At 37.7% G+C, this 18,690-nt stretch overlaps 1 protein-coding gene across 1 annotated transcript in view; it reads right to left on the reverse strand.

Moving 5' to 3' along the window:
- Positions 1-268: 268 nt before the first annotated feature.
- LOC114822014 (calcium-transporting ATPase 10, plasma membrane-type-like) overlaps positions 269-18,690 on the reverse strand; it is a 35,745-nt gene continuing 17,323 nt past the window's right edge. The window contains exons 37-65 of the mRNA XM_070815909.1: positions 18,509-18,598; positions 12,149-12,218; positions 10,848-10,918; positions 10,677-10,760; positions 10,510-10,587; positions 10,348-10,419; positions 10,063-10,146; positions 9,900-9,982; positions 9,711-9,819; positions 9,573-9,628; positions 8,255-8,297; positions 8,074-8,157; positions 7,543-7,680; positions 7,379-7,444; positions 7,183-7,281; positions 6,764-6,874; positions 6,235-6,402; positions 6,008-6,067; positions 5,071-5,235; positions 4,828-4,944; positions 4,065-4,163; positions 2,740-2,877; positions 2,525-2,625; positions 1,852-1,897; positions 1,607-1,732; positions 1,125-1,232; positions 941-1,032; positions 679-778; positions 269-585 (exon numbers count right to left, since the gene is read on the reverse strand). Of these exons, the coding sequence (XP_070672010.1) occupies positions 574-585; positions 679-778; positions 941-1,032; positions 1,125-1,232; positions 1,607-1,732; positions 1,852-1,897; positions 2,525-2,625; positions 2,740-2,877; positions 4,065-4,163; positions 4,828-4,944; positions 5,071-5,235; positions 6,008-6,067; positions 6,235-6,402; positions 6,764-6,874; positions 7,183-7,281; positions 7,379-7,444; positions 7,543-7,680; positions 8,074-8,157; positions 8,255-8,297; positions 9,573-9,628; positions 9,711-9,819; positions 9,900-9,982; positions 10,063-10,146; positions 10,348-10,419; positions 10,510-10,587; positions 10,677-10,760; positions 10,848-10,918; positions 12,149-12,218; positions 18,509-18,598 (2,670 nt within the window). The 3' untranslated portion in view covers positions 269-573. The remainder of the gene's footprint in view (positions 586-678; positions 779-940; positions 1,033-1,124; positions 1,233-1,606; positions 1,733-1,851; positions 1,898-2,524; positions 2,626-2,739; positions 2,878-4,064; positions 4,164-4,827; positions 4,945-5,070; positions 5,236-6,007; positions 6,068-6,234; positions 6,403-6,763; positions 6,875-7,182; positions 7,282-7,378; positions 7,445-7,542; positions 7,681-8,073; positions 8,158-8,254; positions 8,298-9,572; positions 9,629-9,710; positions 9,820-9,899; positions 9,983-10,062; positions 10,147-10,347; positions 10,420-10,509; positions 10,588-10,676; positions 10,761-10,847; positions 10,919-12,148; positions 12,219-18,508; positions 18,599-18,690) is intronic.

Below are 18,690 nucleotides of genomic sequence, written 5' to 3' on the forward strand. Positions count from 1 at the left end.
TTTGTCATATGTGACCTGTTCTCCCACAATGTTGCTGGGAAGAGAGCCATCCGGCTTAACCATGTTTTGCATATCATTATTATTTTTTCGAGAACCACTGATGGCATCAGAAATCAAATCTCGATTGATGAACCATTCAAAATCCAAATCAAGTATTGACAACATAACGATCAGACGCAGACGGCATATTAAAAAACTGATCATTTCGGTAGTTGGGATTTGAATACTGATCATTTCGGCAGTTTACCTTTGATCTTACTGCTTAGGGTTTAGGTTGAAATTTTTCTTTTTTATAGACTAATCCATCATTCCAAAAACAAGTCGAACTGTAAAACCCCAAATCAGTCTTTAAGTACATAAACTGCACAAGTAAAATTCCGGTCAGTGGAGACCAAACCAAGTATGGCTTCTGTAAAGCCGAATCGCTGCAAGTACATTCCCTACTTAACAAAAGATTAGTTTGTGGATTCTGTGAAATATGATCTGTCACAGCCAAAAACCGAAAAAGAGAATGATGCAGATCCAGAAAACTATGAAACCAGCTGCTGTAAGTGCGGTATATCTTCACACTTCCTACCGACTACCCTGAAAGACCAAAGTGCAGGTGACTATTAGTCACGGGCTCGGAATATAGTAATACATCTTAATCCCGAAGCTAAAATATACAAGAACTCTTACCTCTGGACTGTTTCTTCGCCCAGGGATCATTCTTGTAAAATACTTGAAGAGAGGAGTTTCTGGAACCGGAATCAGCTTCCCGAGAACAGCAAGAGGCCAACTGCAGAAGAGGAGAGTTGAGTCAACCAACAAAAGAAAACTAGAGACACCAGAGGGTTTAACTTATACTACAAAACACGCCATAATCATAGCTTCGTTTCGGACAAATAATAAATATCATCATAACATCAATTGAACTTTAACGGTATCTTCACCAACTCACCTGATAAAAGCTATTACAGCTGAAATTAGCCAAAGATTCCAAGTAAGTGGTTTTGTTTTAGTGAACTTCCCAAGGAACTCGACGATGATAATCTGACAAAAAAAGGAGAGGGAAAAGCCAAGTGTAAACAAATGCAAACTTTCACCAAAATCCCATGAGAAAAACAAAAGCACTAAAGTATCACCTGAAGTACAAGAGTTACTGTCACTATTCCTATAAAAAGGTAGTTCTTGGTGATCCCTTTGAATATATTGAACTCATCAGGCTTTCGAGCATTGAATTCATTGAAAATCTGCAAGTTATTACACTTATTAAAGATGTTGCAAGTTGAACGTTACACTGATTAAAGACGTCCCTTTGATAAATCATGTTTAAAAGTACAAATGAATAAACTCTGGTAGCTTCATCCTCAATCAGCTGGTAACAACACTAGAAATCCAAACAATATTCCATTAGATCTGAACTAACATGTTACATATCATTTTCGACAGATCAACTTTAGTAGCAACTTAGTACAGAACTTAATAGGAAAACTTGACATGAGAAGCTGATTGCTCAGACTTACTTGACAAGGGGCACCAGAGAAAACAACAAACGTAGACTACTCAATATTAACCAGCTACTTTTCCAGAAAAAAATAAATAAATAAAAAGAGCTATGACTTACCTGACATAGGACAAATGTATTGAATATCAGAGTATTCTTCACTGTGTTAGCATTGGGACCATGTAGCTTCAGTATACTTATTCCTCGGAAGTTGAAGACAAGTAGGACAGTGACTTGGTAGAAAGCCTGAAGTTCAGACAATAATATCAAAAATACAAACGACAAAAGCAGAGTACGGCATGACAATACATGTTATAGAGCACCAATACTTCAATTTACAAAAAAATCTTAAGAAACGCATGTACCTGAACCAACAAGTTCCTCCACATTATATTTGTTATGAGCGGCTCTCTGTAAAACATTGTACCATAAGTTCATTACTATAACCATCCGAAATGCAAATACTCTGCTTAATGACATGAAATATCCAATAAATATGGGCCAAGAAGAAGGCATGAACATTCAAAACAATAACACAATACTTTTGGATTCTGTGCACAAGACTGTAAAAAAGATTTCGAAATTTCTCTCGCAATCCCACAGATGCCTTACAATTTCAGAAGTTAGTTTCTTGTTATAGTTATTTAAATAATATGGCTATGATATGCATTGTCAAATGTTGATAAGGACCTGGAAAACTAGATGTAATCAATAAAAAAGAAACCTAACTGAAACACAATTTGGCACAAAATACTGTAACTAAGTTTGTCATAGAAAATATGGAGTCTTGTTCCCTTGCATCCCTTTTGAGGGTAGAGATCCGGAGCACAACATAAACAAGAACTTTATCCTAAACAGCATGACAAAATAAATAAATAAAGGAAGAGATGATAATTTTTTGTCAACTAAAACAAAATGCTCCCAAATTTTCACAAACTTTAGGTGACTAACATATAGATTAAGATAGCGTATTTCGTGATCTAATGGGATTTTATGTTTTTGTTCTGTAAAAGGAAGCCGTCATCACATAAATCTTACCTTCGACCAACAGGGGGTCTGTCCATCAAGTGATCTGTAGGTGGCTCCGTAGCTAATGCTAGTGCTCCAAGAGTATCCATGATAAGATTCACCCACAGAAGCTGCATCAAGCACAAGAAAAAGAGGCATCAACAGGTGTACACATGGAGGACGAGAGATATATGCATATACACAGAGATAGAGAGAGAGATAAAGAGAGTAGAGAGAGAGAGAACCTGAACAGCATTTAGCGGTACATCACCAGATGAAATGGCTGCGACGACATTTATAATTAGTGCTGCTACATTTACTGTAAGCTGGAATTGGATGAATTTCTGAATATTTGCATATACAGATCGACCCCATCTAACAACCTACAACCATTAGATGAACAAAAACACTGCTAAATATTGCAAATTTGGTTTCTGAATTGGCACTTGAAATAATAATGAAAAAACAGACCAAAATAGATATTAGATACACATACGGCCTTTCTCCAATCCGGACTTTAACAGTACATTCAACAACTCAGACGTGACATGTAAACACAGTTAATGGCATATGGTTAATCTGGTCAGTTTATCACCATGCTGACACTCCCTAAACAACTGCCCTTTTTCTTTTTGTTTAATCAAAACTTTGTATGCACTTCTTTCCCACATTTTGCTTCCCCCTACTCTATCCTCTCAACATATTTTCTTTTAAATCCACACTCTAGGAATTAACTCTCAGCCATCTCCAAAACTATTGACATCTCTCAGCCTGACCACCAATTTCAAAATGCAAAACAAACCCTCCCCATGGGTAAATGGTTCCCAAAGCAAAGATTGGAAGATTAGAGGAATGATTTCTTGGATGGTTCTCTGAATGGTCAAACCAATTTCACGACGACTTTCCATTTCTACCTCAGCAGAAAACCAAAGATTTTGTAATATCATCTACAAACCACTATAAAATTGTGTTGCTACGATGGGTCTAATCAGATATAATCTCAATCTTTTTGAATTCCCATCTTTTCCAGGCATTAATTTGTTTCAGTGATGCTGTGCTATTGAGGATAAAAAGGTCACTGATGTTCTCAGTTGTTTGCCATTTTCGTCTAGCAGTTTTATTGAAGCAATATTCTTGACAATGCATTCGATGCTATTTTTCTGTAATTGTATGACTAAACGAAAAGCAAACTTCGAAGTATAAAAGCCTAATGTGGAAAAGTAAGTTGTACATTTGGGACACCATATATGCACACTGAGTGATATCCTATTCACTGAAGGGTGAGGGAGATGTGAGAAAAATTAAAAGTGAGAACTGAGAGAGAACAAAGTAATAAATTAATTAAAAGTATGTATCATTTGTTGGATGGAATTGCTGAATGAAGCACCTGAACTTTTGTTACAGTCCAGATAGAAGAATGAGCTTGTGTGTATGTTACTGATTAATTAAAGCACTAGACAACATGTCTATTAAAGAAAGGAGTTATGAACAGAAAGGTAGAACAGAGTGCGACAACACAATACACAATGATATTACTAAGAAAAATTGCAAAATGTTCACAGTTACTAACCTTCACAACTGAAGCAAAATTATCGTCCAAGATAATGATATCTGAACTCTCTTTGGCAACTTCAGTCCCTTGAATACCCATTGCAAGACCGATGTCAGCCTGAACTCGAATGTTGATTATTTCCAAAGAAAAAAAAACGATCAAAACATAAACTCATTTAACACTAAAGCTAAAAGGGACAATAAATGGCCCGCTACACTACAAAACCCACTGTTCTAAAAATCCCCGCATAGCACCGCCTAGGCTGTAGGCGGCTGGCCACCATTCAATTAATGCCTAGGCGTTTGAAAATTAAGAAACAGTGCCTAGACTTGCAGAGGCACCTGCCTAGCCCTTGCTTAAGCGCCCGCCTAGATTGCAACTCACTTAGACAGAAAATAGATAACTTTCATTTTGCATTTTATTTTTTTCAATAAATTGTAAGACTTGTTACATACTTATATATACACGCATTGTATCTTTGTTCCCCATGTTTTCATTATGTTCCAATACTTCTTAATATGTATGTCATTCTATTTTTTAGTTTATGATGAAAGTATATATATTTTTATGTATAAGCAGACACTTATCACATGAAATATAATAAATTTACTTAAATCCGCTTGTCCACCTAGGTGCCCGCCTAGGCCCTGCCTACCGCTCGACTAGCGCCTAGCGTTTTTTAGAACCTTGACAAAACCAGTGCAGGGATTCAAACACATTAACTGCTACAATAAAATAAAATAAAAAGACAAAAAGACTGAAGTTAAAACATTTGAGAGACCTCGTGCAGTGCAGGAGCATCATTAGTGCCATCTCCAGTTACAGCAACAACATGACCCCTTCTCCTCAATGCTTGCACAAGCAGAAGCTTGTCATTGGGGGAAGACCGCCCCATCACCTGCACATTACACAAAAAAGAATCTATTTTCCACAAAGCTGGTGTTCATACTTCAATCATCAAAACATGTCACCAGAAACAATATGAAAGTAAATACGATTAGATATTCAATTACTCAGATCATACCGAAATCTTTTCAGCACAATCTTCTCTCTGCTTATCTGAAAGTTCACGGAAAGCTGTTCCTTCAATGAGAGTTGGCTGGTTAGCATCTGAATCTGGAGCAAGTATGCCACATTCCATAGCAATCGCTTTCGCAGTTTGAAGATTGTCACCTGTGACCATGCGTACCTACAAAAATTATCAGATTGGAAGAACTTAAGCTACAACATCCACATGTTCACTTTCTAAGAACAATAATTAAAAGGATACCCAGAAAATAATTTATGAAAACAAAATTTTAAACAGTAGTAAATTTCTATATAAACTAAATTGATTCTTCTGATTTACAGTTACTGTACAACTAAAATACAGATAGACATATATCTAAACCTAACTAAAAATAATCACAATAGGACATATATTGCCACATAATGACCTTACCACCAGTGCAAAAACAACTGCATTTAGACCAAGTGTATAAAACTCAAAATAAAAATAAAAATTTTAAGAGCAAGGAAATGAGGGAGCAAGTGGAGGCTGGAAAAAAATCTACAAAACAATACAATAAATTCAGGGTGGTACTACCCACACCCCTTTTTACCTTCCAGACACCCCTCTCAATTCCAGCCATCAGATCAAATGAATTGAGGAGGATCAAAGGACATAAATTACCAGGGGGTGTTTGGAAGGTAAAAAGGGGTGTGTGGATTGCACCACCCTGAATTAATATGCATAGGACACCCCTATGACAAACAAAGAGAGAAGTTGATCTACCATTGTTGCAGAATAAACAAGAAATTGATACAAGTTGACAGCCAAACTTATTAGCATAGAATCTTTGGGCTTTCTACAAGTTGGGGACTGAACCCTTTCTGTTCTCTCCGGCCTAATACTCTTGATCCAAAAATAATGAAGAACAAAAATTCAGAAATCCACGCACATTGATGTTACTAAATAATACCTTAACACCAGCTTTTTGGCATAGTCGCACTGCATCTCCCACCCCAGGCCGACAAGGATCCTGCAATTTTTTTAATTCTCTAAATAAGCTAAACAAACTACAAGTGAATGCAAATATGGAAGGTGCCGCAAAAGAAGCAACATATCAGCTTAGAACAGAGGATGTTAAATGTTACATGCTCCTCATTGAAGTTAGTAATGCAATGTCTGAATTTATGAACGCACTACCTTTATACCAACAATAGCAAGCAAGACAAGGTCATCATCAGGCAATGCCCACTCAGATAGTTGTTCATCAGCTGGAACATTTTCCAATTCATGTGGTCTATAAGCAATGGCAACACAACGCAAACTGCGAGCAGCCATATCCTCAATTGACTTCCTGAACATGGTTGACTGCAGAAAAAGGTATATTTCATTCGAATGAAGCATTAGTTGTAACCTTCCAAAGTTCAAAGAAAACATAAAGGGAACACAAAATAGTAATAAAATGAGTTTAGGAACAAGATTCATATAAATGATAATTCTGGATAATTGTACAACTTCAAATTTGTTCTTTAAGCTTATAAAAAAGGTTATTATGTCTTGCAAGATCATAAAAACTTACAGGGGCGTTAAAATCATCTCAACCTGGAAAGAAGTGACTAAAATAATAGGAAGAAAAAATAGAGACTGTATTATACGAGTGTTTCACTAAAGGTGAAACTGCAGAAGTTAACTATCATTTTATCATGTAAAAGCCAAAATTTTCTCCTACCTTGTCTTCATCCATAGCTACTAACTGGTCATTAGGATCCAGGTACTTTGTACAACAGGCCAAGACTATTTCAGCAGCCCCTTTCCATTGAATATGAACTTCGGTATTGGGCTGTACAGATAGATAAAAGACAATTAACCATTACTTGCAGTATCCCTTGAATGCAAAAGAGGTTATCCACAATGAGAATACTAATATTCTTCCCTGTGTACTGTAACTGAGATATGAAGACATTTTACAAAAGAGAACATATAATATTAAATCATCCAGATTCCTGAAATACTTTTTGTATCCAGGAAGGTAACAAATAGACACAATAATGAATGTATAACTACTAAACAAAAGTAAAGTGCCGCATAATATATCCCATATAACCAAGAAAGCTTAGTGTGGCAAGGTAAGATTCTTAAGTTGCCTACCAATTTAACTGCAGCACCGCCTCGTTTTTTCTCTGAGTTGAATGGGAACACGTGAAGAATTGAAGACTTGGACCTGATGGCATCAAAATTCATTCCGAGCTGCAAAGAAGTTATCAACAATTAGTGGCGAGTTTAAGGGATGTAGTCACCCGTGAGAAGTGGCAAGATACATGAATTGGAAAACCAACTAGAGAACCTTGATTCCCAATTGCAGAATTGCCTTTTCAGTTGGTGATCCAGAAACCTCTATATCACCGCCAGTCTACAAAAGGGAAGAAACAGTCTGAGCCTCAGCCTTTACCACTCAATATTCTGCTAAAATAATGTACCAAGAAAGCAACACAAATACATTAAGCATACCTCAGGCGTATAGACACTGCCATTTGTATTCAACGCAATGCCTTCAATAAGCAAAGATGATAGTATTGGAGACACGTCTGACTTACTGCCAGAGAGATCGATTTTCCTCCCACCAGTAAAAGCCTCAACAACAGTCATCTATACTCAAAGGAATGTAAAATAGAATATCACTCATTAGCAATCTTAAACTAGAGAACAAAAAAGTGAGAGCGAGAGAGAGAGACAGAGAGAGTGACGGAGCAAGAGAGACACAAACCACCAGTGTCTTCCCCTGTCCTATGCACAATTACTAAAAAACTGTCCACAACATTTGTTCTGCTCACATCCACCACCATTTTTAATCTCACAACAGCCACACCAAATTGACTAGATTTTCTTTTAGTGAGACATCACTTTAGCTTATTAGAACCATCAAAATAACATCATCAAAACTAGCCTGGTCAATAAGACCTCAACACCTCTGTCGTCATACATTGAACAACAGAAGAAACTATGCGTTTAGAACTCCATCGTGGGGTAAGTTATACCCACCTGGTTCAATGTTAAGGTTCCAGTCTTGTCGCTGCATATGGTAGTTGCAGAGCCCATGGTTTCACATGCAGACAGCCTCCGCACCTACATTTAGAGCTCCATCATACGCTTAAACCCCAACAAAAGTATATAAAATTAAAGTTCTACAAAGCCATAAAACTGAAAAACAATTAAGACATACCAAGGCCTTATCTGCCATCATTTTTCTCATCGAGTAGGCAAGCCTGTGTCATAGCCAAAGAATGAAAGGGGGGAAAGTATGAAACGAGGAATGTAGAAAGATGCTTGTGTGCAATAGAAACGTATGTTTTTAAAAGAGAAGATAAAACATAAGAGCGTTCAATTTTTATTTTACGTTTGGCTTGGAGGGATGGGGATGGCAATTCTAACTGTTAAACCCGATAACCGTGGATAACCACCCGAATGGATTGGATTTGGATATGAAAATTCGGGTATGGTATGGATATGGGGAAAAACCGTGACTTTATTCGGTTATGGTTTTGGATATGGTTATAGGGGTTCCCAATCCATATCTGTCCCCGAATCCGACCCCAATATTATATATATATATATATATATTTGATATACAATATAATTTTATTCAATTTACCAAACCCTCCCTATACTAATTCATTATGCATGCATCAAACCCTATACTATCTTTATTATGCACCAACCATCATGCATGAAGCATACCAACAACCTCATCAATTCAATACTCTTATTGTTATACTCAACCAAATTAATTCATTGAATCATTTTATATATCAATTATCAAATGTTCCAAGTTTATCAAATTCATCTCTCTTCAAGAGTCTCAACTAGCTTCTTGTTCTAATGCACACGTCGGTTGCTGCACTTATTTTGAAGATATGGATATGGATAAGGTAAGTATTAGCAATTACATTATATGTATATAACTATCTTCTTTGTAGATTATGTGTACAACGATTCATATTAATTATTTCGTCATCATGCTCCATTGATGGGTGTGAAGGAGGAGCACCATGAAATATGATGCTAGCTTGGTGGAACTAGAAGCTAAGTGCAAATATTTCGTTCATTTGTCGTCACAAGTTTTGGAATTATTAGACAATTTGTTTTGTCTTCCTTTCGTATTTGCTTTTGTCCTATTTTTCTTTTTTATTGGACCAATTTATCATGTTGGCTTATCATGAACAACTTCAAATATATTGGTATGTTTTTTGTAATTGGATGTCGTTATTTAATGACGGAATTAGTATCTACTAAAATTTATAGTGTCAATTTGATGAATATAATTTTTTTTTATTTTTTTGACGAAGATGGATATAACCGATAACCGATTGAAAAACCGTTACCCAGTGGATATGGTTATGGATAATCCCGATGGTTAATTTGCAGTTATGGATATGGTTAACTTTTGTGGCTATGGTGATGGATATATCATTTTTGTCCCCAAACCAAACCGTTGCCATCCCTAATGCCCAGGGACACAACACATGATATAAAAGACTTACGTCAAGGTAACAGCTAATGGGAGCCCTTCAGGAACAGCAACCACCACAATGGTGACCTAAAACAGTTTTCAGATTAGTCAAATTCACACAAACGCTCGCATGAAGCAGAGTGAATATCCAAGGAGTTAATTGACACACCGCAATAGTAACAATTTTAATGGCTCCATCTATGGCATCTCCAAATTTTGTCTTTCCCGCTTTAAACTGAGGGCTTCCATTTGCATTTTTTGTATGGCCAGTAAAGTATCTGCACACGTAACAGTACTTTATCATAAATCAAGTGTCACTGTCATAGAGAAGGGGTCACTGGTGAAGATCGAAATATACCTAACCAACAGGACTATCAAGACAAGTAAAGCCACTGTGAGTCCAACAATACCAATGAAAGTTGCAACCCCGTTTAAGCGCACCTGTTCAGAGATGTAATATGTTTGAGTACAGGATTTCATGCATCGAATGACTATATTCAAGTTAATAGTTCATTGCTGACCTGCAAAGGAGTTTCCTCACCAGTATCTTCTGAAATACTAGCCATGAGCATTCCCCATTCAGTATTAGTCCCAACACTGGTTACCTGAAGAAAAAATGATAATAATATTAAAAAATTGAAAGTTACATTTCAAAATTACATGGGCAGCAAATAAAAACAAGCCTACGGAAAACAAAGTTTCAGTAATCAGAAAGAATTTCAGATATGTCATTGACTGACTCTAGAAAAAAACTCTTATATATCTATGTGTCATGGGAAAAGGAAAAGAGAGATTGGAATCTTTACCAGCATGCTACCATTTCCATCTGCTACTTTGCAGCCTGACATTAGAAATGGATTTTTGGAGTCCTTGCGTACCTGAAAAAAGGAAAATATATACATCATATGTTTTACAGAAAATAAATGGTCAATGTTCAAACAAGGATGGGAACATGTATTGAGGCTCACAATCTTGCTCTCTCCAGTCATACTAGACTCATCTATGGCAAGTGAGTGTCCAGTTATTAAAATGCCATCAGCAGGGACCTACATATAGAATCACAATATCAATAAAATTTTCAATTGGAATGTAATTGTGAAATATATATGAAACATTTTCTGAAAAATGTGCATACCTGATCGCCGATGTTAAGGGGTGCAACATCACCAACAACAAGATCATAAATTGAGACCTCAACACGTCTACCACCTCTAATGACCTGCACAATACCTCCAAAGCTAATATCGGCGCATGAGAAGAAATAAAATTCCCATAAATCTGACAGAGATGAGAACCAGAAGCGCACCTCCAAATGTATATTTCTCTTTTCCTCATTTAGATTCTGGAACTTAAGAGATTGTCTGTAATCACTAACCGCTGCAGGTAAAAAATATAGGAAAACTTGTGAGTGTGTACCACTTCAGATTAATAGAAACTCGCATGTATTTAGAATTCAAGTAATAAACTTGTAAACGCTCATGATTGACATATGCTTAAACACCCCAAAAAAGAGCAAAGATGATTAAACATCATCCAATTTGTAAATCACATATATGGTGATGAGTGACATAAATAGTACCCCCTCCAATAATGATACACACACAGACAAACACAAACACACACATATACGTGTCATTAAATGATTAAATGAGGACCCTTGGATGTTATGGTAATCTAATGGCTCAAAAGGAATGTAATCCTATTCCACACCACCCCCCCTCAAAAAAAACACAGAGAGAGAATCGGGGAATTGATGTATTCTGGCCACCATGAACAGTCTTCACTCAATTTAGTTTTTGGGTAATAATTACAAAACTTGCAGAGCGTATTCACAGAATTTTATTTGAATATGGAGAGGGAAAGAAAGAAAACTGTTAAAACTCTATAATATATATATATATATATATATATACATGTTTAATATTTGAAGCAAGTTGACTAGTACATGCAACCAATGTATTAAAAGCGTGAGGTGTGGGCGAGGCGTCAAAGAGATAGCCCGGCCTAGGCGTGAGGCGAAGCCTCCAAGGATTTAAATTTTTTAATATATACACTGAGCGTACACATATTATATTAAAAAACATTATTAATCAATAATCATCCTGAGCACACACATATATTATAAATATATACACACATATATATATACATATATTATATTATATATATATAATAGAGGATGAAAAGCACAATGAGGACACATATAACAATGCACGCAGACAGCATACACATCCATTATATACAAAAATAAAAAAAAATAAAAAAATAAAGGCAGAGAGACGATAGTGCAAGGAAGAGGTATGAGGCAATTAAAACCCTACCCAAAATTTGGGTTTGGGAGTAAAAAAATAAAAATAAAAAATAAAAAACATTGAGGCGCGCCAAGGCTGCTCCGGCGACGCCTTCCGCCCACTCCCTCAAAACAGAGGCAGCAACCCTCGTGCCCAGCCCCAGAGGAAGCCTAGGCGCACCCCGAGGCGAGCCTTTTAAAACATTGCATGCAACACAACAGCCCCTACAAGCAAATTAACTAAAATGTTGGAAACAAAAATGACACTAAAATATATACATTTTAGCCATCAGTGAATACACTTGCTCGATCAATACCTGTGACAACAATGACAAGGAGAAGTGCAAAAGCAATGCTGCCTCCATCATACCATCCCTCCTCTATACCCTGTAAGCAACAAAGAACGCATAAGATGAACACCGTAAAGAAATTTAGGGTTTAAGATGAATAAATAAAAGGGAACTTTAACGAAAAGCACCTGGTACTGTTCATTTTAACGAAAAACCACATTTTTACACTAAAAAGTCAATCCTGGTACTATTCACTTTACCCTTTATTTTGTCCTTATCATTAAAACTCAAAGTTTTCAAGCCCTTTTCATTAGTTTTCCTTATGGGATTCACAAGGATTTGTGATATCACTTTTCTCCAAATATGATTATGAATTCATCAACACTCCCACAAAAAGTGACAGATTTGCAACCATATAAGCACTATATCTGTGACAATCAATGTTTTAAAAGGCGAGGGCAAGGCCAAGGTATTTCTTGGATAGCCTCACCTGGCGATAATCTCAAGGCGTGAGGCGAAAGTCTCACAGTACCTAAAATTATTATAATACTTCATATATATACATAAAATATAATACTTTGTAAAAGAAATATCCATTGTAATTTAAACAACTAAGCCAAAAACAAGCATATAAATCAAATAATAGTCAAGATCATCACAAACAACTACAACAAAGCCTTATCCCACTAAGTGAGGTTGGCTGTATGAATCCTAGAACGCCATTGCGCTAGGTTCTGTGCCACATCTTCCGTTAGACCCAAGTACTCCAATTCTTTTCTTAAAGTCTCTTTCCAAGTCTTCCTAGGGCTTCCTCTACCCTTTCGACCATGAACCTCTATCTCTTAATCGCATCTTCAAACCAGAGCGTCTGTAGGCCTTCGTTTCACATGTCCAAACCACTTTAACCGATTTTCTCATCTTTCCTTCAATTTCGGCTACTCCTATTTTACCTCGGATATCCTCATTCCTAATCCTATCCTTTCTCATGTGCCCTCACATCCAATGAAGCATTCTCATCCCCGCTACACTCATTTTGTGTACCTGTTGATGCTTCACCGTCCAACATTCCATGCCATAAAGCATTGCTGGCCTTATTGCCGTCCTATAAAAATTTTCCTTGAGCTTTAGTGGCATACGACGGTCGCAGAACACACCCGATGCACTCTTCCGCTTCATCCATCCAGCTTGTATTCTATGGTTGAGGTCTCCATCCAACTCTCGATTCTTTTGCAACATAGATATTAGGTAGCGAAAACGATCGCTCTTTGGTACTTCCTGATCACCAATCCTCACCCCTAACTCATTTGAACCTTCGTTCGCACTGAACTTGCACTCCATATACTATGTCGTTGACCGACTTAGGCGAAGATCTTTAGATTCCAACACTTTTCTCCAAAGGTTGAGCTTCGCATTTACTCTTTCCTGAGTTTCATCTATCAACACTATATCATTTACGAAAAGCATACACCAAGAAATATCATCTTGAATATGTTATGTTAACTCATCCATTACCAATGCAAAAAGGTAAGGACTTAAAGATGAGCCTTGATGTAACCCTATAGTTATGGGAAAGCTTCCGGTTTGTACTTCATAAGTTCTTACGGCAGTCCTTACTCCATAATACATTTCCTTTATAGCTTGAATATATACTACTCGTACTCCTTTCTTCTCTAAAATCCTCCAAAGAATGTCTCTTGTACCCTATCATACGCATTTTCCAAATCTACAAAGACCATGTGCAAATCCTTTTTAATATCTCTATATCTTTCCATCGATCTTCATAAGAGATAGATTGCCTCCATGGTTGAGCGTCTTGGCATGAACCCAAATTCATTGTCCGAGACCTGTCTCTCATGCCTCGGTCTATGCTTAATTACTCTCTCAGAGCTTCATGGTATGCCTTATTAACTTAATACATGCAATTTTGTACGTCGCCCTTATTCTTGAAGATAGGCACCAAAGTGCTCTTTCGGCACTCATTTGGCATCTTCTTCGTTTTCAAAATCTTATTGAAATGGTTTGTGAGCCATGATATACCCGTCTTTCCCAAGACTTTCCACACTTCGATCAGTATATCATATGGGCCCACTGTTTTTCTATGCTTCATCTTTTTCAAAACTACAACCACTTCTTCCTTCCCAATACAGCGGTAGAAGGAGTAGTTTCTACACTCTTCTGAGTTACTCAATTCCCCCAAAGAAGTACTTCTTTCATATCCTTCATTAAACAAGAACCTTTCCATTCTCATCCTTGATGCACCTCACTTGTTTCGGGTCTCTTGTCTTCTTTTCCCTTACTCTAGCTAGTTTATAGATATACAACTCTCCTTCTTTGGTATCCAGTCACTTATATTGTCAAAAGCCGCTAGCTTTGCTTCTCTCACAGCTTTCTTCGCTTCCTTCACTATTCTATAACTTTCACAGTTTTCGTCGGTTCTATCCTTGTATTAGCCTTTACAACATTCCTTCTTAACATTCACTTTTGTCTGTACCTCTTCCTTCCACCACCAAGATTCCTTTTGGTGTGGAGCAAAACCCTTGGACTCTCCTAATACCTCTTTTGCTACTTTTCGGGTGCAACTAGCCGTGGAATCCCACACATGGCTGCGAGACATTTGCAGGCTGTCGCTGACCTGCTGCTCTTGCTCTGTGTTCTTTTACGCAAACGCAAAGTGAGAGAGACACTATTTCAGTTGTAAAAAACCCTGCCCAAAACGACATCATTTTGGGTTTAGCTTTTGTAAAAAACAAAGGTTAGAAATAAAAAATCGAACGCCCACATCTCGCCTCCCCGACGCCAAGACGGAATATAGCCCACTCCCGCTGGGCAGAGGCATTTTCTTGATAGCACCGCCCAAAAAACTGCCTAGGCTGGTCTCAAACTAGTTTTTTAAAACATTGATTAATGATAGAGGTCATTTCTCTAAATTTGGAACACCATGGCCTTCGCAATATATGCAATCAACTAGGGTGCAGTATTTCTCAGAGAAGAACCTGTGTGTCGAAGATTAGACAGATTTTTATGCTCTACAGGTTGCGAAGATATCTTTCCTGAGGCTAGACAAACGGCCTTGGCAAGGGTCATTTCCGATCATTGTCCAATCCAGCTAGACACCAACAAAGTGAAATGGGGGCCATGTCCTTTCAGATTTGAAAACATGTGGCTCCAAGATCCAGAATTCAGGAACAAATTCAAGGAATGGTGGCAATCGGAGCAAGTGGAGGGGTGGGAGGGTTATAAATTTATGATCAAGTTAAAAGCCATGAAAAAAAAGGTGCAAAGCTGGAGTAAGGAGAGTTTCGGCGAAATCGAAAAAGTCTTGAAAGAAGCGGAAGCAAACATAGAGGAGTTGGATAAGAGAGAGGGGACGGAAGGCTTAGATTTTGAAGCTAGAAGTAAAAGGGAAGAACTCCAAAACCTGGTGGGAGACTTGGCTTTTAAAGAAGAAGTGAAATGGAGGCAGAGAAGCAAAGTGGAATGGGCAAAGGAAGGGGACGGTAATACAAGATTCTTCCATCGAGTTGCTAATGGAAGAAGGAAGAGAAACTATATTGAAAGGTTGGAGCCGATTGGAGGGGGATTAATAGAGGATGCAAAGGAGATTGAAGAGCATATTGTAAATTTTTTCAAATCCTTATTTAGCAGTAACGACGAGGCATGTTGTGGTTTAGAAGGTATAAATTGGGCCCCAATAAGCGCCCTTGAGGCAATTTGGCTTGAGAGGCCTTTTGAGGAAGCAGAAGTTCAAAGAGCAGTTTTCGATTGTGGAAAGGACAAGTCACCAGGACCAGATGGCTTCTCTATGCAAATGTTCCAACATTGCTGGGATATTTTGAAGGAAGATATAATGAAGATCATGGAGGAATTCTTTGAGAAAGGGATAATAAATGCAGTGACGAACGAAACATTCATTTGCCTAATCCCAAAGAAGTCAGATTCTTTGAAGGTGACGGACTATAGGCCCATCAGCTTAGTAACTGGATTGTATAAAATCATAGCGAAAACACTGGCTTCAAGATTGAAGGAGGTTTTGGTTACCACTGTCTCCCCACATCAGGGGGCGTTTGTTAAGGATCGACAAATTTTGGATGCAGTCCTCATTGCAAATGAAGTGGTAGAAGAGATAAGGCAGAAAAAAAAGAAGGGATTGGTGCTCAAGATTGACTTTGAAAAAGCGTATGATCATGTTGAATGGAGATTTCTGGAAGAAGTACTACAAAGAAAAGGTTTTGGCAATAGATGGAGGAAATGGATTCAAGGATCTTTATGCTCTGCAAATTTTTCTGTTTTGATCAATGGGAGGCCTAGGGGAAAATTTCAAGCTTCAAGAGGACTAAGACAAGGTGACCCACTATCACCCTTTCTCTTCACCTTAGTAGTCGATGTTTTGAGCAGGTTAATGGAGAAGGCTCAAGAAAATGATCTCATCAAAGGTTTGTGTATCGGGCAAGAAAAGGTGGAGATCTCTCATCTTCAATTTGCAGACGATACCATATTCTTTTTGACGGAAGATGAGGAAGTTTGGAACAACCTATTACAAGTGCTCAACTTATTCTGTTCGGTCTCAGGACTGAAAATCAACAAAGCGAAGTGCTTTTTGGCAGGAATAAATTCAGAAAGTGAGAAATTAAACAGGATGGCAGATTCTTGGGGTTGCGAGGTAGGATGTTGGCCTATAAAGTATCTGGGACTTCACCTTGGGGGAAGGCCAAAAGCTATAAGGTTTTGGGATCCAGTGGTAGAAACAATGGAAAGAAGACTTCAAAGTTGGAAGAAGGCTTTCCTATCCAGAGGAGGTAGATTGACTCTAATTCAATCAGTCTTGGGAAGTTTGCCGATTTACTATATGTCATTGTTCAAAATTCCCTGTGGGGTAAGAAGACATCTAGAAAAATTAATGAAAGGGTTTCTCTGGGAAGGCGTGGAGGAAGGTAAGAAAACCCATTTGGTCAAATGGGAGTTAGTTACTAAAAACAAGGAGGAAGGAGGTCTAGGGGTGGGGAATTTGAGGAATCAGAACGAAGCACTATTGGCTAAGTGGTTGTGGAGATTCCCAAGGGAGTCTCATTCCTTATGGCACAAGGTGATAAGAAGCAAGTATGGGCTACAAGTTAATGGATGGAATGTACTTCCTCCAAGGAGGGTTTCAAGTCGTAGCCCATGGAAAGACATTTCGAGTGGTGCTCATCAGTTTCTTAGTTGTTGCAAGTTTGAGGTGGGCAATGGAGAGAGGGTTAGGTTTTGGGAGGATGGGTGGTTAGTAGGGGGACCGCTGAAGGAGCAATTCCCCAGATTATTCTTATTATCGAGGAAGCATAATCATAACATATCTAGCTTTGTGGAAGCTTCGTCAAGTTCCTTGAGTTGGAACTTTGATTTTAGGAGAAATCTGAATGAGATGAAGATAGAAGAGGCGGCCAGCTTATTACAGAAAGTGGAAGTGGTTCGCTTGTCTCCATCAAAAATGGATAACAGAAGGTGGAACCTAGAAACTTCAGGTTTGTTCACATGCAAATCCTATCGGTCATTACTGAACAACAATGGGATTGTGCACTATTATCCACCCTACTCTCAGATTTGGAAATCAAAAGTTCCTCCGAAGGTTAAAATACTTGTATGGCTTGTGGCCAATGGGAGTCTCAACACTTGCGACAAAATTCAAAGGAGAAACCCTATGATGTGTTTATCCCCACATTGGTGTAGTTTATGTAAAGCTAAGGAGGAGAGTGTAAATCACATCTTTCTTCATTGCTCCTACTCGATACAACTGTGGTGGAAACTGTTTCAGGAGGTTAAAGTAAGTTGGGTCATTCCTAAAGGGTGTTTTGAGCTACTAAGCACCAATTTCAAGGCACTTGGAAAAGGGAAAAAATCCAAAGCTTTGTGGGGTTGCCTGGTATCGGCAATTTTCTGGAATATATGGCTGGAACGCAACAAAAGGATTTTTGAAGACTATACTGGAGTGGGGGCAGAAGTACTTTGGGGGAGAGTTAAATATTGGGCATCTTTTTGGGCTTCGGTTACTAAAGAGTTTAATAATTGCTCTCTATCTCAAATACTGTGGGATTTGTTAGCAGCAGTTAAGTGAGCTTGGTCTAGAATTGGCTACTGTAGCCAATTCCTATTAGGATTTTCCTTTCTAATTTGTTGGTGGACTTCTTATCCACTTCTGTGTTTTTCTCTATTCTTTAATAAAATTGTTTCTTCTCAAAAAAAAAAAAAAAAAAAAAAAAAAAAAAAAAAAAAGACAAATCAAGGGTGTAGTCTTTAAGAAAAGACAAATCATGCTACAACAATAACTCAAGACTTCAAAACAAACAGGACATTATCAGAACACATCCTACTGTGATGAAGGACGCGGCTATTAAGCAGCCAATGCCAGCTCACCTCTGTTTTTATACCCAGCGCTAAAGAAGCCATTGCAGCTACCATCAATATGATCAGAGTAAGATCTTGACAAGCTACCCAAAGAAATCTCTATCAGACAGAAAAAGAAAAAAGAAATTTATTATAACAGAAAAAAATTTCCTCCTTTTTTCCTTATTATATCCAATGCAGAAACTTCAAAA

The sequence above is a fragment of the Malus domestica genome, chromosome 16 (genome assembly GCF_042453785.1).
Source record: "Malus domestica chromosome 16, GDT2T_hap1".
Classification (NCBI taxonomy): Eukaryota; Viridiplantae; Streptophyta; class Magnoliopsida; order Rosales; family Rosaceae; genus Malus; species Malus domestica.